Genomic DNA, 22,802 nt, shown 5'->3' on the forward strand with positions numbered 1-22,802 from the left:
ATGTATATGTGTGTATGTGTGATTATGGCTATTTCCTAACTCCAATCATTCTACTGCCTTTTCTCCAGATGTTTTGTAGATTAGTTACCATTTATATTACCTATGTTCAATAATTCTACTATCTTTTCTGCAGATCTTTTGTTGTTTAGTTATCCTTTATGTTTCTTATCTACAATTATTCTGCTGCCTGTTTCCCAGATATTTTGGAGGTTAGTTAACCTTTATATTTTCTAATTATCACTCTAGGCTACATCTGCCTTCCAGAGGTTTGAACTTCTGTGCTCTGAACTTTTCTAGGTTTTTTTTTCTTTTAAATACACAATCATACATGTTTTACAACGGATAAAAATTGCTTTAGGGTTTTCTCTGTAAAGGCATTGAGAGATTACCCTACACGTGAGAAAATACAAATTATCCCATTAATGATTAGAACCTTAAAAACGTCAGGTTAGTTAATAGCTCAACAGTTGTATTTAATTATGCTATTTTATTTTCTATACTTGTTGATTATATCAGTAATTATTACTTATTTTTCGTTTTTCTTTCTATCATTGGAATTCTTGTCAATATTTACCACAGTCTGCTGTGTTATCAAATTTCATGATGCCATGCATTCCAAGGGCTTGTAATAGCTAGTTATGCTGTTTTGTTGTGCAAAGATGTAATTTATTTTTGCCATTTGGTTAAAATGATACTGATAAGGTTTATTTGCTTGACTTTGTTTATGTAGTTATTTGTCTGTTTGTGTCTCACTACAAATAACGATAAATACGAAGAGCAACACAAACTCAGGTATAAACTATAAAGTAAATGTGCTCCGGTTTAAAACTTTTATATCGTGTTTATCTGAAATTTATTTACACTTTTTTGCTGTAGGAATGCAACGTCGTATTGCCTTTTCTACAAAGGTTCTCATTGATCTGAGTATAATAAACTTAAGTGTTTGTATGCTCTGACATTTTACAGGTTGTTTGTTGGATTTGTAGCAAATCTACACGAGGGTTATCTGTATTAGCCGCCTTTTCTTAGGCTATTCTTGTCTAGATATAGTCGTAAGTGTTATGACATACCCATGACCCCAAAGTGTGGAGCACAATTGTTTGTTTTTATAGCAGTAGCGGGACGCGAACCAAAGAACCTAAGCTCCATTCTCTGGCACACTAACCATTGGGTCGTGTCTATTTAAGAAAGAGATAAACGATAGTCAGACCCTACCAAAAATGCACTTTATCAGTTTTGGAAAACTTTGACTCTGGAAGTTAGTCTCTTAATTTGACACATTTTTTGTATTTGTTGTAATTATCTACGTTTTGTCTCATTTCGAAGTTTTTGACAATAGATATCGAAAAATATAATAAAAAAATGTGGACAACAGAACATTATAAAGGAAGCCCTATATAAACGTCATGCTTAATAAATTTAAAATTTCGTATAGTTATGTAGTCAAAGTTATGGATATTTCTGCAATTTCACAGCAGACAAAAAAGTAGCTGCGTGTAATAGCAAACAAGGAATACTATGCCATAACAAAGAACAATGGTCAATTATAACATTTGTGTGTAAGTATTATATCTTGCACATTATAAAGCAAGGAATACAGCTAAAACACGAGAATCGAGAGCAGATACTGTCACGTAATATAACTCCTAATTCAGGGAACCGCGGGCAATCACAAAGACCTGGAGTGAACACTGTATTATACATTAGGATAGGAAGAACACTGGATAACCACACTAATAAACACTGTATTTATATGCTAGGACAAGAGGAATGCTGGATAATCACAATTATAAACACTATATTGTACGCTATGATAGAAGTAACACTGTTTAATCACAATAATTAATCAAAACAATATTTTTATACACTGTTATATAAGGAATACTGGTTAATAGTAATAAGGGGAAGTAAACACTGTGTCATATTATACATTATGGCAGATCTACGAAAAGTTTACAAATTTATAACGATAAAATCCAAAGTTCGAATCCCATTAACGATCACCGCAGATAGCCCGTTATGGTTTTCCTCTTAAACTAACAAACACCATGACAACGAGGATTTCAGGACCCTAAAAGTAAGAAGAAGAAGTGGTGGCAGACAGATGGGCTTGGGAGGGGAGGGAGGCTTTCTTTCAAGTATAAGTGAAAGAAAACCTGTGGAAGATAAATTTAAAAACTCTAAAGAAATATGATCATTTTTGCTGCTGAATATATTAATTAGTATTTGGTTTTACGACAAAATTCAATATGAATAATGTATGCCAGTGGTTCTCAAACTTCGTTATACTGCGATCTTTTCTAACAACATAAATTACTATACGGACACACTGTCCTGTATGTTGCAGAATTGCAAGTATTGACAAGTAAAATGTATGTTACAAGACAATATTAATAAAAAACTAAGAGAAATTTATATTACGGTAATCACAAGTAATCTCAATTTTAGAATTATGCAAATATTTTTGATTTCCGAGAAAGGAACTCGGGAGCTCGTGTCCCGTTTTAATGTCGTCAGCATTTTGTCAGCACACTTCTAGTGAATTAATTCATAAATATTAATACAAATACTGCACACAGCAGGGGTTTTTCTTACGACCACACCTGTCTGTTATATAAGGTTTCTATCAGTTAAGCGCACTTTTTAAAAGGTACAGAACTAATGTTTCAAGTTAATTACGTACTCATAACATCTGCAGGTTGCTCAGCAGCAAGTCTGTTTTAAAAAAATCGAGTTTTGATACCCGTGGTTGGCACAGCACAGATAGCCCATTGTGTAGCTTTGCGCTTAACTAAAACAAACAAACGTACTCGGGATTATATTTTAAGATGAAATTCTTAAACTCAGTGAACATGTTAAAATTTAAACATAGCAATACGGGAATTCTTGCACAAACTCATCATAATGATATAAATATAAGCTAAGGAAATACATTAATAAGTTATAAAACAGTTTCATTTAGTATTATAATTGCTTTATTTAGGGTTGTTGCTGTTTAATTTAATTTTCTCACTGGATTCGGATGCTTATGTTCCACTCTGATTGGACAGCTTGGAAAATGTCGTAATTCTTACTTTAATTGGATGCAAAGGCTACAGAGATTAAATAATATTTTATTAGATGCAGAATTTTCTAGTAACCGAATACATTGTATTTTTCAAAACTTTTAATGGAAAACTTAAAGAATGCGAAAGAGGAAGGAAAGCAAATTTCATGAGTGGCGCCTGCTAGCCTTCGTATACCCTTAACGTCACCTCTACTATAGTAAAATAAACAGTAGTCAGTCATAGTAATCGGAAGTAAAGATTGTTTTATATATCAAACACTATGACACAAGGAATAATAGCCAGTCACAATAATCATCACAATTTAATACAAGGAATACTGGCAAGTCACAGTAGGCGGGTATAGAATTATTTTATACAAAAAACTCATAAGTTACAACAGTTGTGAATAAACGCTGTGTTATACTGTAAAATCTGAAACTACTTTTTGAACATTAAAATTGTCTTAATTAATCAAATATAAATAAATGTTTTTCATTAAGAAACAGTATATTAATTTTTTTTGTTTTGCTTGTTGTTAAGTGCAATGTTACACAATGGGATATTTGCGGTCTGCTTATCGCGGGTACGAAACCCACTTTTAGAGTTATAATCCCTCACTTTACCGTTGAGCTGCAGAGAATCATAATATATTAAAACTGAAGGTAGATATTAAAATATAGTTAAGTATGAGCTCTCTTTTTTTTTTCTCTCTCGATTATCTGTAACTTAATATTGGGTTATCTGAAGGAGTTTATGAAAAGCAAAACAAACTATAGTGAAAAGCTCACTGTATTAAACATATATAAAAATATTTTGACTGGTTATCCGTTAAATTAATCACAAAGTTGTGGAGAACTAGCTTAGACATTTTAATGGGAATTACTATAGTGAGGAATGAATAGTATGTATCGTTGTAACTGTTGCACAAGTTATGAAGTATTACTGACAGCTAGACTATATTCTAATAGAGGTTAACGACAAGAGATAGGATGTGTGGCGGATGTTACTCAGCTGTATCTTTTGAAACTCTGTCTTCTGTGCTTGACATTCTCAAAGATCTTGGTAAACACGGTTGTATCCACCCCAAAGTGCTTATTGGTCTTTGAATAAGTGGTTCCAAATTGTATGCTACTTAATCTTATTTGCTTTTAATTCACGTTTTTGCCGTTAGAGGTATAGATGATTTGTCAGTTCCTAGATGTTTGTAAAACCGGCTGATTGAAGGATGGGTATTTAAAAAACTTAGTAAGACAACCATATGTTTGTTTAGTAAAATCCGATAGGCAATATTTTTTTTTTATCTACAGAACCACTTGAAAACATCAGAAGTTGAAAGATGACACTTAAAAACTCCACCTAGGCTGGCAAAAATTACTCTTCAAACAGTATTGTGTTTATCTTAGAATCTTTATTTTCACTATGTATATGTGAAGTGTTTACAGATCCTTTGATGTTTATCTAACCCAAGGTGGCACTTGTTAACTAACGGCGCCAAAACTTCATTAAAAATTACCGGCACGGTAGCAACTTTATGTTTAAGTTTAGAATTATAGATTATTAAAGTAGTGTGCCTATTAGATTTCTAAAATATGTTGCTCCACGTAACCATTTGCTATGCAAACTCAAAGAAGGAGTACAGTTTGTCTCGTACCTCAGATAGAAACATTGTTATTAGCCTAATAGGAAATATATTTATTTGTAAATGTCTCGCACCTTAATTCTGTTCTTCAACTAACGCTTAAAGCGATAAAAGTACAATCTCTTTCACATGACCATGTGGAATGCAGCCTTCTTCTAGAATTTACTTTAGTTTTTTTTTACAGTATGAATTGTTCTTCAATACTTCCGATGTCATCTATTCACTGGAGTGTATTATGTAATGTATGGTTTTTATGAAGACTACTCGTATATTTAAACACAAAGAAAATTTTCCCAGAACAGAGTCATAATGTTTCGACATAACAGGGCGGCTGGTGAGTCTTATGTGAAGTAAGCATGTGTTTTCTTATAGAAAAGCCACATCGGGCTGTCTGCTGAGTCTACCAAGGGGAATCGAACGCCTGATTTTAGAGTTGTAAATCCGTAGACTTACCGCTGTACCAGCGGGAGACGTGAAGTGTATAAAGCACAGTGGTAAATAAATTTAAGATTTTTTGTATATAGGTTAACTTTCAGCAGTAATGTTGGATTGACAATAACTGCTAAAACTCTTACAACATATAAAAGTTGAATTTCGACATGATTACAAGTTTCAACGTGTGGTGTGTCAGACAAACCATCTATAGTTTAAGCCTAAAATTTATTTGAATGCAATAATATCACCATAAAAAACGCCATATTGATCTCGGAAACGTAATATAGCCATTATTGTTATAATAATATTTTAAAATGTATTTAATAAATCAATCTATTTAAAGTATTAACACTGGGACGCTAGTTCGTTCAATCCTGTATCGACATGTGATGAAAGTTTTTCAACCAAATTAAAACTTGAAATTTATATATATAATCATTTTTGTTTAATCTGAACATCTCGTGTATGTGTTTAGTATTTTAGCTTTATACTATCAAACTTGACTGCAAACTGAACACTAATTAGACTCGATGTGTTTGCCAAAGCATGAGGTAATTAGAATCGACGTTTCTGTTATGTCATTGAATTGGTATAAGGTTTGGTTAATTTTCCTTTATTGTCAAGTGTTATTATTTACTTTAATACGAGTAAACGGAAAAGAGCACTTATGTATGATTTGACGATATAAAACCCGTAGTAATACCACTGACAACGCTATACAAAGTCCAGTAGCTGTCATTGGCATCCGTTGTCAAACATTACTTTCACAGATATTTTTCTTAGAGCATTTTAAGATTCAATGTCAAAATAACCAAGTACCCTATGACATCAATATATGGCATTAAAATAGCCAAGAGACCTATGTCATCAATATATACTTGGAGTATTAATTAGTTTAACAAAGAATTTGGGTGTTGTGTCATTTTATAACTTTAAATATTTGGAGCGTACTTCGCATACTAGAATGTTAGTACTATTGTATTTACTTAGAGCGGTAACTAATAAGCTGGGAAAAGCAAAGACATCGACGTGATGGCGCTTTAACTTGTGTATTGGTATTTCTCTATAGCACCCCAAACATTGACAATTTGGACCTCGACAGTTCCTCACGGTTTCCAATACACAGAATAACGAACTTGAAACACCAAGTGAAAGACCAAAACAAAGATAACGGATGTATATTCGGTGTAACTGATGTATGTTGGCTTATTGAAGGTTTGACCCCCCATTGATCACTCATTATTCTTGGCTCATTTGTCTACGTGATCCCCCTTGAATCCTGGTGAGCGCACGACTTCTAGGGTACTCTGATTTGAATGTCCAGTACTCATAAGGTGATACCATAGTAATAACGGTCTTTCTAGGTTCTTATCTTCTTGGATCTTTCTGCTCAGTCACTGAAGCCATGGGAATGACGAGCAGGGAAGTAGTCACCCACCGAGAGAATATAACAGCGCATCTTTATCATTCATCATAAATAACCAGTAGGATGTTCAAAAACCCAAATATCTACTTGGTTAAAAATACCTTTTCTTTTTTTACCAATATCTTAAACCACCTTTTTTATTTACAATCCTTTTATCCAAAATTAAACCACACCAAACACAAAGCTTAGTGGTAAGGGCGTTTTAACTGCGAGGGTTCTTACAAACGTGCGTGTTAAAGACGTTAAAGAATTAGCATTAAATGATCATGAATTATTAGGATTCATAAAGCAACGCAAGGGAATTCTACAATGATAATGACAATGAACTTCATAAAATACAACGAAGAAAGAGTTTGTTATTATTCGTGTCTTAGTTGCATGATTATGAGAAATGTATTATAATAATAGTCACTAAAACTGTTTCGAATCTAAACATAATACTATCTTCATAATCCTTACGCAAAAATTTTGTGTGTCAAATTTAGACCAATTTCTTCTTTCTTTTTGTCCCTGAAGAAAAAACAACACAAAAATATTATTAACCGCTATCACATTGATATTTGATTTACCATATCCTATATCAATTTAATTATTTTAACAGTTTATTATTATATTTCGACATGTTGAACTTTTACACAAGATAACAATTCCTTCCACGTCATGACAATATCTAAATTTCTGAGTAACAGAAATATCTAAATTAACATTTACTGTGGTTCATTGCCTGCACTGCAAAGACGGAAAACTTTCCTAATAATTGCGCACTTAAAACAGAAGGTGTTACTGGGATAAAGTGATAACGGAATTGAAGCTCAACTGTACAAACATTATTCAGAAAGAAAAACATTTGGTAGATTAGTCTTAACCGTCTAGTATCCTTCAATTCGTGGAATTTTAATGACATGTTTACTTTATGGCAAAGATACTAAGACTATCTACCGCTATCCCTAATAATCTTACCACCCACCAACCACAATAAGAAACTGAACACGGTCTTTTAACTTACGACGACTTAAAGACTGTTTTGTGGTACTGCACGAATTCAAGCTCTTTTCTACAGCTTTGAAATCCTAGTTTGTACAACACAGTCAAATGATGCCCTTTTCTACCAAACAACAAATCTAATTGATGACTAAATTAAGCTGTAAATAGATAATTCTTTATATAAAAACAAAACAAAACACGAAATATGTATGTGGTACAATAATATGTAGAATAATGTATTCAGTTTCGTGAGAATATGTTTTAGCCACTATAGATAACAATAATAATCACACACTATACATTCTACGATAACTGATCGAGTTATAAGATAAATGAGTAACATAAGTTTATTAATTCTGAAGAATCCTTCATTCTTTGTTTAACTGATTTTACTTTCAGTCAGGATAAAGACAGTGCTGATGATAAAATCCTGGTGAAATATTCGACACTAAAAGTATGTCACTGACTATGTGTAGAAGTGAAGAGATATAGAAGATCTACGGTTTACAGGTTTAATTTACTTCACTTTCTTATATATAAAGTTATCTTATCATAAGATTACACAACTTAAAAAGTTAGCTCCGTGACATTTCGTTTGGTAACGCCCTCATGTGAGGGAACTCGGCGTCGTGATGTTCTGGAAGTTTCGTTGGCTTTAGATTAGGAAAGTTTAAGATCTGGCTACCGACAGCTGGTCTGGCGAAGTTACTTTATGATGTGTCTTAGAATGGTAGCATACTTAACAGCATGTATGAAGTTCTTCAATAACCCCAACAAACTACACCTCGAGAAAATAGGCCTGGCATGGCCTGGTGGTTAAGGCACTCTACTTGTAATCCAATGGCCTGGCATGGCCAAGCGTGTTAAGGCGTGCGACTCGTAATCTGACAGTCGCGAGTTCGCCTTCCCGTAGCGCCAAACATGCTCGCCCTTTCAGCCGTGGGGGCGTTATAATGTGACGGTCAATCCCACTATTCGTTGGTAAAAGAGTAGCCCAAGAGTTGGCGGTGGGTGGTAATGACTAGCTGCCTTCCCTCTAGTCTTACACTACTAAATTAGGGACGGCTAGCACAGACAGCTCTCGAGTAGCTTTGTGCGAAATTCAAAAAACAAACTTGTAATCCAAGGTCACAGGTTTAAATCCCCGTCACGCCAAACATGAACGCTCTTTCAGCGATCAATCCCACTATTTGTTGATAAAATGGTAGCTAAAGAGTTGGCGGTGGGTAATGACAACTATCTACCTTCCTTATAGTCTTACACTACTAAATTAGGGACGACTAATGCAGATAGCCTTTGTATAGCTCTTCGCGAAATTCAAAACAAACAAACAATCGAAAAAAATTATGATTGTCTGGAGTAGAATGATAACGAGGGTATGATAAGTAGAATATTATTACTGTCTATGTAGGAGTTTCATAAAACTTGTTCTGAATACCAAGAACAGTGTTTAAGTACACATGTTGTTGATTGCACTAAACATATCATAATGAAAGAACGTTAGTATCATTTGGAAACAGTCGGAAATTCAATCGTTTTTCGTCATCTTAAATTATTTTAAGATCCCTCTTTATGGTTTTCAGTTAAAATAAAATATATATTTCTATTTATGTTTAGAATGCATTTCAGTTTAAAGTGTTAACATGCATGTGTTTGGTTTGGTTTGGTTTGGTTTGAATTTCGCACAAAGCAACGCGAGGGCTGTCTGTGCTCGCCGTCCCTAATTTAGCAGTGTAAGACTAGAAGGTTTGGCTTGGTTTGTTTTGAATTTCGCGCAAAGCTACACGAGGGCTATCTGCACTAGCTGCTCCTTATATAGCAGTGTAAGACTAGAGGCAGCTAGTCATCACTACCCACCGCTAACTCTTGGGCTACTCATTTACCAATGAATAGTGGGATTGATCGAAACATTATAACGTTCCCGGTTGAAAGGACGAGCATATTTGGTGTGACAAAGATTCAAATTCGCGACAATCAGATTACGAGTTGAGCTCCCTAACCAACTGGTCGTGCCGGGCCATCACCTACGGGGAAAACATTAAACTGCGTGAGAGAAACAAACAAATAATACATTAAACTGAAAGTTTATACCACGAAAGGAAAATATAATTTACTGTGAAATAATATTTGAAGTTTAAGATTGTAACCTTATTAAACTCGTTAGAAATGCTTCACTTTCACAGCACATTTTAATTCCCTCAATTATTTTAGCTATTACGTTTTATGTCTGAAGGATTTAAAGTATTCAAATTATATCCACCAGTTTCGTTGTCTTTCTCAATTCTTTCAAATGCTTTAATGACTTCCTTATGTTTGTGAAGCATGTACACTGACCTTCAAGAATTACGTTGTTGTGTGTGTAAGAAGGAATTAAAATAGTTTGACGGTTTTTAAGCATCATGCCACTGCTGCTCAGGGAACTTAAAACTTAACTTTTGTGAGGAATTTTAAGATTAACAATTCTATCCTCTTCGTCTCTTTGCGTCCAGATGATTTTCGAAACTGTAATTTCACATATTATTGTTGTGTTTTTTTGTTAAGTGTTTTCTACAATTAACCTAAAATATTTTAATGGAATCGTATGGTAACTTCTAAAGTCTTTAAACATTAAATAATTCTTGGCTCGCAATCTGATTGTAATATATATAAATATTTGAAGCTATTCGTGTCCAGTTGAAGAACAGTCTGACAATGTTTTATTTTATGTCAGAGCGTCGCTCGAAATAAAAAAGTGAAGAAAGAAATTTCTCAAATTTGTCTCTGCGTAAGGTAGAAACAAACACTATTTAGAGAGAATAAGTGAGTTTTTGGTTTATGGAGTAAAGCAGCCAGGCTATATGTTGTAAACAACTGTTACAAATGCAAAGATAAATAAAAATGTATAAAAGTAAAAAGAAGAAAAGCTAAAAATCCCCCAAAACAGATAAAAATCACATAGAATGGAAAAGACCAAATGCAAAAAAACCAAAAAACTAAAAACACAATCAAGCTGGACGGTATACCATCGACAATGAAACTATCGAAGTCTTTAGAAAGTATGAACGTAATTATTTAGAGAATACATCTCTAAAATTGTGTCGACGATCACAGTCGTAATGACGACACGAAAGTAGAACATGGATAACTGAGACCTGAGTGTCTCAATGACCACACACTGGTGGATCAGTCTCAGGTAAAAGAAACGATGAGTTAAAAACTGTGACCAATGCATAACCAAGACAAGACAGGTGTCTCTATCTAACCTTTGCAGAAACTAGATCAAACAAAAGAAGGTGTGATTTGGAAAAGCTTGTTACGAAATTTTTTTTACCCCAAATCGACTGCTTTGATCACAGGACTGTAGTCCGCAACTAGAATAGACACAACTGTGACAACGCCATACGAACTTAGCTGCGGTATCAGCAAGCTCGTTCCCACGAATACCTGTATGTCTCGCTATCCAGAAGAAAACGAATAGAAATGGATGACAGTGAACAGTGGTCCAATATTTTTTAATATCTCTGCGATCTTTTGTTGAGTCATCTTTGCAGAATAACCTTCACACCATTCTCCTGTTTCAGTTTTTGTGGATGGGAGATGGAAAAACGAAGTAATCATCGGACTCAGTAATATCACACAATGACAGACTCAATTTAGTCAGATGTGTTTGGATGAAAGACCAACTGTAGGAGTGGCAGACCATCTGCTTTGAAAGAGCACATTCTAACAGAGGAAGGAAGACACAATCCTCGTTGGGATGCCGTGATAAGGATCGAAACATAGCATATAGCAAAGAAACTTACAAACGTCTGAGGTGAAGAGGACTCGGTGTCCAGACTTTGAACTGGTGATGGGGAGAAAGCCTCCTTGTAAATCCGAAGTCCCCTATGGTGCACAGGGTCCAACATTTTCAAAGCAGAGGCCCTAACAGAACCGTAGACGATAGATTCGTAGCCCAACTTTCATCGTAAGAGGGCACAACAGACCTTCATCATCGAACATCGATCAGCTCCTCAAGAGGTGAAAGACAGAATGGGAAAGATGATTACATTACACGAAAATACTTAATGATTAATGTGAGGAATAAACGTAAGCTTACGGTCAAAGATAAGTTCCAGGAACCTAGTCTTAGCTACTACGGGAAGAACCGGGTGAAGAAGTCAATTGAACATAAGTAAATAAATGTCTTTGGAATGAGTAAGGAAAGAAATGATTTTTCTTGCCATACAATAACACTTGTTCTATATTGTTGAATACATTTGTATCTCTTCACTATTTATCAACACTATTTCAATATGTGCATAATTTTGACTTCTACAAGTTAAATTAAAAAATCAATAGGGTATAATAAATTTTTAAAAGTATTTCACAACATGCAATTATTTGGTTTCAGAGATGCAAGGAGAAGCTGGACACACTAGCCATTTCAGTAATGAACGAGTGGCCAGGAGTCAAGGTTCGAGTTACTGAAGCTTGGGACGAAGAAGGGTTTCACGCCTCTGAATCGCTTCACTACGAAGGTCGAGCAGTGGACATCACAACCAATGACAGAGACAGAACCAAATACGGAACCCTGGCTAGATTAGCGGTGGAGGCAGGTTTTGATTGGGTTTATTACGAATCTCGTTCTCATATTCATTGCTCTGTAAAATCAGGTAAGCCAAGACATAACTTAAAAATTAAGAAAAAATATTTTAATATTTGGTACCACAAAGTGTCTCTGTGTATCTGGAGCTTGGACTTTAAACATTCTTCTCTTTAAGAATATCAGTAACTTACTCCCTGTAAGTCATATCGCAAAAATGGAAAACCTTTTCACGAAAAGTATAAGCAAAGGTATGAGATAATTAGCAACAGCAATTGAACATGATATGTCAGTAACTTTGCGTCAGGCTTAGAAAGAAGGATTTTATAAAGTTTACTTTATACGCTTTCCTATTTTAAAATATGTCATCATGGAACTGCCTTGTAAGTGCCATTCCACTAGGCCAGCATTACTTTATGCGTATATTTCTTTCTAAAGCCAAATTTAACTAAATACCAATCACTTTTAGCAGTTAATTAAGCCTATCGGAATTTTGACACGCGACAAAACAAAAATTTCTTGAGAGGTTATTATCTTCTTCAACGTAAACAAATAGTTAAATTGCAATAGTTTTCTTTATTACCACGATTTTCTTAAATATAGTTGACATTAAGAAACATTAATTGTATGTCAGTATATCTTAAAATATAAAACAATGTTTGCACGGACCTAATTTTATTTGCTGATTAAGTGAAATATTGTTTGTATTAGTGTAGAGTATTTTTTCATAATCTATTCATCTGTATTCTGAACATGGCTGGTGTGGATATTAAAACTTTAATTAAGATAAAGTACAGAATAGAGAACAACGTTTCGATCTTCTTAGGTCATCTAAGATGTCAAATCGTTGTTCTGTATTTTATTTTGATATTCATACTAGCCGTCTTTAGAACACATTATTGGCTTCAAGTGTGTTTCTTGTCATCATGAATTTATTTATTTATCTCTTTAGTTAAATATGTACCTTCAATTTTTTTTTTACCTCAGTACAAACCAATGGGTATCCTGAATAAATCATTTTGGTGGTTATTATTAATTTATGAATTGAGTGTTATATCAAATGAGCAAAAACAATACCTTTTGACTGAATTGAGATCGAAGTAAATAATACAAAGTCCATGCTTTCATTCAAGCGACTGGACATTCAGATTATTAGTGAACACCAAAACTGTTACAATTATTTGTTGTTTTTTAAAATTTGTAGCGCATACGGGAGGGGTTTACACCTTTTGATAAAAGTTAAGAAAAAAAACGACCTTTACGTTTCATATAAATATAAAATAATATATTTCTATTTAAGCCTTTGTGGCTCCTTCAAGATTGTGTTTACATAACAGTTATGTATATAAACCGTGAAGAAGCAGCAAAGGCGAAACATTGGTTTGAATAAAAATATATTCTTTTGTTTACTTTGAATTTTACGCAAAGCTATTCGAGAGCCATCTGCCCTAGCTATCCCTAATTTAGCAGTGTAAGGCTAGAGGGAAGGCAGCTAGTCATTACCACCAAATCTTGACTACTTTTTTTATCAGCGAATAGTGGGAATAACCATCACATTTTAATGCCCCCACGGCTGAAAGGAGCGAGCATGTTTATAGGAATTAGAATTCGAACCTGTGCCCCTTACATTGGGAGTCAAACGCTCTTAATCAACTGGCCATGCCGGGCCTTATATTCGTTTGTATTTATCTGGAGAGTAAAAGTCATTTTTTTTCTTAACTTTCGATGAAAATGTTACTATTATTGAAATTTTATTTATAAAAAAACTTATACCTGAAATATTTGCACAGATATATATAAAGAAAGTAAATCATGTAAGCAAAACAATAAAAACTGGTAATTCACGGTAGTCCAGTATGTTTAGTTGCTATCTTCTTCACAGGTCTCCTCGTGAGTAAGTGGTTAGTTTACAGATTTACAAAACTAAATACGGGGTTTGGTTTCACATTCTAGAGAGAGAACAGATAACCTATTTCCACTAAAACAAATATTTTTGACAGGTGTTGTTAGTATCGTCATTATTTTTATAAAATATGAACAATAGATGGCAGGTTCTGTAATTTCTATATGATAAAATGTTAAAATTTTCCCTTAGAGATTTTCCTAGGTTTGGAGTGATATGGGAATATGTAGCATGTTTGTAATACACAGTAAATGGCAGTGTTATTCCGAAAGATTTCATTAAATCTAATTATTTTTTTTGCCGTTGTACAGCAATTTAAATTTCAATAAATTCAGTGAAAACGAACGTGCAGCTTATTACGTCATTAGTCTTACCGTGGCTCAGCTGTACGTTTGTTAGGTTATAAGATTAACAACTGGGGTTAGATACTCGAGACGAACTTACCTTGCGCTTAAAAATATAACAATAAGAAAGAAAGTTCGTCATTTTATTGCAAGATCATTCCATATCTATATAGACATAAAGATGTGGAAGACTATTTTTTAATATCGTTTCTTGTTTTTCTATGTTACTGAAATTGTTTTACTTTCTTTTCGCTATATTGTGGATATTTAGGCTTCCATTTTTCAATTAAGAAGTGTGTATTTTAGTTCAGTAATTAATTATTTTCAATTTTAGCCATAACTTATTCACAACCATGAAAATATTCGGATGACTTTTAAGTCTGTTTTAGAATTTACTTTTAATATCTTTCTTAGAGATGGTTTGTGTTTGGTGGTTAACTGCATATATATTATATTAATTCTGAACCTATTTAAATGTTAAACTTTGCATGCAAAAATAACTTATAACTTTAGTTATATTTGTTTGGACACATTCATGCGAACGTTTATCATGTCAAGTCTTATTTCTAGCGTCACCCGCTGGTACAGCAGTTAGTCGACGGATTTATAACATTAAAATCAGGGGTTCGATTTCCTTTGGTGGACATAGCATATAGCCTGACGTAGCTTTGCTATAAGAAAACACACGCACTTATTTCTAGTTGATAAACTATTGCATCATAGTTGCATAAGAACTTTTTCAATCGATTACAAGTTATGTTTACTTTTATAAATTGAAATGACTTCATACACGTTGATTGATATTGACTTTCGACTAAAGCAAGGTGAATACTTAAAGCAAAACTATAAATGCACCTGATAATAAGTACAGCTAATTAAAGTTTGATTATAACTTTGGGCACCTTCTCATAAAGTAAAAACTCTTTCTTTGTATTTCCTAAAGTATTTGTAAGAAAACTAATTTTGTTTTTAAATCTATGTATTTATGTCACTCGAGACAGACATTATTTCTGCGCTTTTAATTACATTACTTACTAAATTTACCTAATGTTTCATCTTGTCAAAGCATACTAGATAACAATGTTACAGAATGTTGAAATACCAGCTGTACTAGTGGGTAAACTGAAACGTTTGAAATTATTAAGATAGTCTATTGTACAGGACGAGCGTTTGAAAGGTAAGCCAGTAATAAGTTTTGTTTTCAAACTTTGAAATTGATTGTGATATAATCTCTTTTTTTCAGTTTGTGTGAAATTTGCATTGCATATGACCATGGACTGTTTATGTGAGTTTCTAAAGGAAAACTCTGTAACTAAAAGTAATTGTTTAGCACTTCTATGATTCAAACTTTTTTTTTTTTTCTGTAGCTATGGTAACTCCCTCCTGTAACATTCCATCTGTTCTCTTTCGCATTTTTCAGGAACTAAGATGAATATATGGAAAGCGACAAAAGATTGCAGACTAAACATAAAAACCTTTTCACATTGCAAGAGTGCTATAAACCTTCCAATATAATATTACTGTCAGTGCGTTTTTGCCGCCTGTTTAGTATCTCAGTGGAAATTACGGCCTAAGTGCTTACCCCCTAACATTTTTGAATGTATAATATACAATCTTAACAGTATGATATTTGAAGTAAGGCAGAGAGTAGTTGGATTTTCTAATTCTAAGTTTGCTTTGACAACAAAAAGCTAATTAAACGTAGAAATTAATTGTTGTTCTTTAATTATCTGATGCAAATCTTCATGTAATAAATTATTATATAATTATGTCACAGATAATAAGTTGAATCTTGCTGACGTCATCTCACTAAACCTGTCAAGAAAACGTATTCAATTATGTGAGCTTTATGGGCGGTCTGAGCTTCATAAGCTATATTTGTCCTCGATTTCTGTTATTTATGCTCTATATAATTCCATTAAAGTAAAAGCTAAAGAATAAAACAGTTACAATGTTAACTTTCTGCTATTGGATATTTTTATCCTCGTTAAAAAAAACTATTATTAATATTCCTGTTCTAATTATTTCAAATTAACACTTTTTTATTCTAAATGTTCTGCTTGCGAACAGAATTGAAGTCATAGTTATATAAGACAAAACCCAGCAAAGGTTCGATTAAACCATAGTTTGATTTTAAGAAAAAACTGCACTAACCATGACACATGATACATCTTAAGGTATTTACCTGAACTGTATTATTAAAGGTAAAATATATTAAAATAGATAATACTAGTAATTGTGTAACTATAGAACTTGTTCTTGAATTACGTAAAACACATTTTTACTGAAGTTTACCAACTATCGTCTCGACATTCCAAGCATTATCAACGAAGAAATTGCTGGTCTTAGAATAATGTTTTGATTTAAAACATATTTTTATGAATTTTGTAAAGTTATCTAACCTATATAATTATAATAATTTATTGTGTGTCACGTCACGCTTGATTTTTTTCCCCCTTTGATTTATTTAACGGAGTAGGTGAGTCATGAAAGCCAAAATGCATTCATTTATCAAAATAGAATAGTTCGATTAGTGTCTACCTTTTACGATATTAATGACGGGAGTGCAAGGGTTTGTGTTTGAAATGAAACCTTATAAGCGTAATGAGTGTTAATATAATAAGCCGAAAATAAAGACATACTGTGAGATCACCTAGCTTGGAGCCAAATGCATAAAATTTATCACGAAAGGAAAAATGTCTATTTAGTTTTAAACTTAAATCGTTTCTAAATTGTTGATATTACTTATATTTGTATGTCGTGTTTATAACAAAAATAATAATCCAATAATAATCTACCACAGTCCATAATTTTGAACTATTGATCAGACGTAAGACAACCAGTCAGCAACATGTTAGAACATCCACGTTAAGGAATTGACTGCCATTCTTATAATGCACCAAGAGATTAAAGTACCGGAATATTTTGTGGTATCACATGGATTCGCCAGTTTTGAAATACAGAGTTATACCAAGGTCATCTGTCACTTTCTTTAAACGTTTTAGCTATAATGTATCAAGTGTCTATTGTTTATTGTTATGAAGACATCTCGACACAGTGCACAGCATCGATAATCATATGTTTTAAGCAATCATACACTGATGCTGTTACAGCCTATCATGATATGCTGATGATCTTTTATCACGAGTAATTTAAAGTATAACAAAGACAATGTGGGGGTCTCCAAAGCTTGGAATGGAAAATATGGAAACATGAAAATGTGAACTAACGGTGTTACATATCATCATATACCTCGATGGCCGTATATGTATAAGTGCAAATCTATCTTTGTTTTTATTTATAGAGAATAATAGGACAAGGTATGTATAAGTGTAAACCTGTCTATATCTTTATCTATAGAGAAGAGAGAGAATAATGCAAGTGTAAACCTATCTTTGTCTTTATCCATAAGGAACAGAAAGAACATTAAGACAAGTTATGTAAAGAACAGAAAGGATAGTGAGATAAGATATGTACAAGTGTAAACCTATCTATGTCTTTATCTACAGTGAACAAAGAAAATAATGAAACAAGGTATGAACAAGTGTAAACCTACCTTTGTCTCTATCTATAGCGAACAGATAGAATAATGAGACAAGATATGTACAATCTGAAACCTGTCTATCTCTCCATATAGATAAGGTATGTGTGAGTGGAACCTATCTCGCTCTCTAAGTAGACGATGTCTGTACAAGTAGGAACCTATGTGCAAGTTGAAACCTGTTTATTTCTCTATCTAGACAAGAAATATACAAATATAACTTATCTGTATTTATATTATTTCTGCTTCGTAATGACCTAACCTGCAACTTTCCTACTATATATCTGTTTCTGTTTCCGCTCTATCTAAATACCAGTGTCTTTCTTATTCATTTGATTCTTCTACCTTTCCATCTTTTTAAATATATATCTATTATTATTTCTTGTTGTCCTGTCTACCTCTCTCCTTATTTGTATCTCTAATGTTGCAATGTCTCTCTGACTATGCAACTTTCCTCGTTTATTTCTATTTCCCTCTCTTGGTATCAGTCTGTTTAACTATTTATCTTTCTATCCACTATCTATCCTACTCTCTATATATGCATTTATTCATGTATCTATTTTGCAACTGAAGATAATCATTCCTCACCATTCATCCACTTGTGTTCAATTTACACCTTTAGTTTTCTCAATATATTAAACCAGACACATTTACTTCGCATCAAAGAGAAAGTAATTGGGTTGTTATCTCTGCCACCATAGTAAGTACAAATATATGTAAGCACTCAAAACAACCAAACCATTAGCGATCGCCATTATTCTATGACAAAACCAGTTTTCACTTATAGGCGGTTTAATCGTGAGTGACACGAACATTAATTGCCCGAACTGGAATAGAAGTCGAAGAGAACTTTCCACTCACAAAATTCTAGTTATGCGAAGCAGTCCTGATAATATCTTTGCTGCTGGTAACAATATAATTGTATTTTGTTTTTTGATATACAAAAAGTTACTACTTTTTTCAACATGGAAAAATACTTTAACTTGTACAGTTATTTCCAACGATTTTTTGTTATTTGCTGTTATACCTTTTTTTTTGGTTTTCACTTAATTTAATATTAACCAGTAAATTTATTTTGTTATCGACTCTAACTAATTTCCACTACCACATTTATTCACTTAAATCGTCAAGTTATTTTACTTTAAGCTCCTGCCTCCCAGTGGCTCAGCGGTATGTCTGCGAACTTACAACGCTAAAAACTGGGTTTCGATACCCGTGGTGGGCAGAGCACAGATACCACTTGTGTAGCTTTGTGCTTAATTTAAAAAAAACAAAAACAAATTTTAAGCTGCTAGTGTCCTTTAGTGTTCATACTTGCGTAGAACCACAGGCTGTTTGTCTACGAGTTTTTCGAAGGGAAAACAATTAAAGAGCTTTTTTTTTCCCGTCTATCTAATATATGTACGTCTTTATTTGATTTATTGATCATAGAGCTACGTATAATTAACTAGACCATTTAAAAACTAATTTGAATTTATTGTATTCAATACGATACAATAGCAACTATCGAAAAAATCTGTGGTATTGTATTGATAAATCCTGAGATAAATTGATTTATACACTTCATTTCTTTCCAAGAAAAAACTTTGTTTTACTTAACGTTCTTTGGAAATGTTTTAACATACTTGTTATGCTATAAATACTGTGTTCTCTGTTTTTTCTTTCTTCTATTCTTCGCAAATTATTTTGCCAGAAAGAAAAAGAAAACTGGATAAAGTGAAGATGAATCTTTTTTTTTTTTTTTTCAAAATGTATTTCGAAGAATAGTTTTTCTAAGCTGTATTTGTTTGTTATATTAAAATATGCTTGACTATTTGTACACTGTTGAAAATATTTGAAGTATGGAAGTGAAAAGCAGTTGGTCAGCTACAAGCTGATAAAACGCAGCAAGTCATTGTAGCTTGTGGTTGGCAAAACTTGGACATGCCTTTAAATCTTCAGTACAGTTAGTCAGAGACCTGCACGGTAAACCATTGTAAGCTTCCCCACAAGACAACTGCTATTTGAGAATATAGGCTTATGCAACAAGTAGACTTCAGTTTGCCAACTAAATCGCAATTTAGAGCCAAAAGTCGAAAACAAGCCAGTTTGAAAACTGTTAGAAACAGGTTTCACAAGGATGTTGTTTTATCCCAGATAACCAAATGTGGATATTCCTTTTATACATCATCACAAAATATTTCGTCTTTACTGGTGTTAAGAACACGTGAATTGGTTTAACAATATGTGGATGAATATGATGTATTCATAGAGTGATCAGAGCCGTATCCACCCCAACCCCATTTCATAGAGGAAAAAGATGCACATGATGATGGTGGCATACTGGGCTGGACAGAGATCAGTGTTTACGGCCTTCCTGACGACATAACACTACGAATGCCACATGATATAGGGACGTATCCTTACAATCACTGATGTTACCATATATGCAGGAGCAGCTAGTCAGTAATGGATGATAATGGACACTCTTACTATGCTTAAGTCATTAACAAATGTCTTGTTTTATTATTGCAAAGCCACATTGGGCTATCTGCTGTGTTCACGGAGGGAAATCGAATCCCTAATTTTAGCATTGTGAATTTCCAGCGGGGGACTAACAAATGTCAAGAAGAAGAGAGCATTGACCAAGTAGGCTTGACAGCATGTTCAATAAATACGAATCAATTTGAACACATATAAGAAAAGTTCTGGAAGCACGTGATTGACTTCCAAGTAATGATGAAGAAATGGAACAAACTGCGACAGGGGAGTTAACCATATTACCTCAAAAGTTTATTGAATTACTCATTTTAAGCATACCACTTCGATATAAAACTTGCATAACTCCTCTTCTTAGTGATACAATTCCTTATTAACAAACGTTTCCGGTCGTTCAGATTTGTATTATCACATGAATGTTTGAGAACATCATATGACATGTTTGTTTGTTTTTGTTGTTTTTTTAATTTCGCACAAAGCTACTCGAGGGCTACCTGGGCTAGCCATCCCTAATTTAGCAGTGTAAGACTAGAGGGAAGGCAGCTAGTCATCACCACCCGCCGTCAACTCTTGGGCTACTCTTTTACCAACGAATAGTGGGATTGATCGTAACATTATAACGCCTCCACGGCTGAAAGGGCGAGCATGTTTGGCGCGATGGGGATGCAAACTTGTGACCGTCAGATTACGAGTCGCACGCCTTAACACGCTTGGCCATGCCAGGCCCTACATCATATGACATGAAGGATCATCTAATTTTTATTTTGCATAAAATGATGAAGTTAGGACTGCCAATAACATTAATTAACAGTAGATAGAATACAGAAAATTATTGTTTTTTAATTGCTTTAAACGGAGTATGTTGTGTTATATGAAAAATATTTTTATAAAAATGTTTTACTGGTAGCTGAAATTGATTTTGTATGAGGTGTAGTTAATTGATGCCATATAAGTTTAACTATTATTGGTAACTGAAGTTAATTGTAGAAGACTGGTTACTGTTAGAGAAAGCTGTTTCTTATGAGGTTTGGTTAACTTCTGCTACAGTTCTTGGTCTATAAAATTAAACTATTATTTTCTTAATTTGTGTCCTAAAGGTACGGATACATCTAGCTGAAACTGAAGATGTATATGTTGCAGTTACTAGTCATTATTTTTAATGTCGCAGAAGATTGATCACAGTTAATTGAAACATATATTGTAACTTTTAACTTAGTCTGATGTCACATGCTTTGACTACCATCGCAACAAACAGTTGGATTACCATTACAACATGATTTTGAAGTGGAGACACATTTAGTGGTGCCGAAAGATATATGGATAATTTTAGCTTGAGCTAATGTCATAAAAGCTTTTGCGATTATTAAATCAAGTTGATTTTGAATAATATATCCTTTTCTCAATGACATAATAGTGAAGGATTGATCCTGCTTTATAGGAACAATTTACATATGCTAAAGTAGTGCGTTTTTCTGCAGATTTGAACTATGGCACCATAAGTGACACGTTTAGTACCTTTATATCGTTGACTTCAAATTCTTTAACATTCGACAGTGCAATACTACCACCGAGAGGCTTATGACGTAAGTTTGCTTCCCACTGACACAGGTGTAAGTCCGCAGACTTATAACGCTAAAAACCGGATTGCAATGCCATCGGAAGCTTTGTACTTAACTACAAAAAGAAAAAAAGCCAAAAAAAAACTGAAGAATAAAGGGTTATCACTTTCTATCGAAATATTTTCTTATTAAGAAATAGAAGTAAACATGTAGAACCTAAGGCACACCACTTTTAAAGTAGAAGTTAATAACATAGTGTATAAATGTCAGCGTGGGATATTAATTAATCTGTGTAAAGATGGAAAGACCATTTAAATAATATTCTGCGGCAACCAGGACTGTCGCTACTAGTACAAAAGGTCACAGTTTGATAGTCCATGTAGGTGTCCATCTACTAGTACAAAAGGTCACAGTTTGATAGTCCATGTGGGTGTCCATCACTTTTCAATCCATAAAATGAATTCTAGCAAGTCTGAATTGTGCACAAGATAGTTAATATAGATCATGCCCTTGTAATAAAAAAATCATAGACCGTGAGCAAATGATGACGGAAGAGGTACTGTAGAAAAATTTACGGAACGTATTTTGTACGCGAGTGTTTGTTTACAGAAATAGGTGAGGCCTAGGTATCATTGAACAATTGTGTCAAAACACCGGGTGACAACGACTTTCAAATATGATACAGAAAATGTAAAGAAACTTTTCTGTTGGGCTTTATGGCGTATGTGTGTGTGTGTTTTTCTATCAAGCTATCAAACTGAGCCCACCGAGTGGAATCAAACCCCTGATTTTAGCGCTGTAAATCCGTAGACTTGCCCCTGTAGCAGCGGGGAACGTAGAGTAAAGATGAACTCGTGAAAACGTAATTAATTCATTCATGCA

General features: G+C 33.6%; 1 protein-coding gene across 1 annotated transcript in view; it reads left to right on the forward strand.

The window, feature by feature from the left end:
- The window catches only part of LOC143249168 (sonic hedgehog protein-like), a 63,763-nt gene that overhangs the window by 30,540 nt on the left and 10,421 nt on the right, over window positions 1–22,802 (forward strand). The window contains exon 2 of the mRNA XM_076498617.1: window positions 11,904–12,165. Within this exon, the coding sequence (XP_076354732.1) occupies window positions 11,904–12,165 (262 nt within the window). The remainder of the gene's footprint in view (window positions 1–11,903; window positions 12,166–22,802) is intronic.

The sequence above is a fragment of the Tachypleus tridentatus genome, chromosome 4 (assembly GCF_004210375.1).
Source record: "Tachypleus tridentatus isolate NWPU-2018 chromosome 4, ASM421037v1, whole genome shotgun sequence".
NCBI lineage: Eukaryota > Metazoa > Arthropoda > Merostomata > Xiphosura > Limulidae > Tachypleus > Tachypleus tridentatus.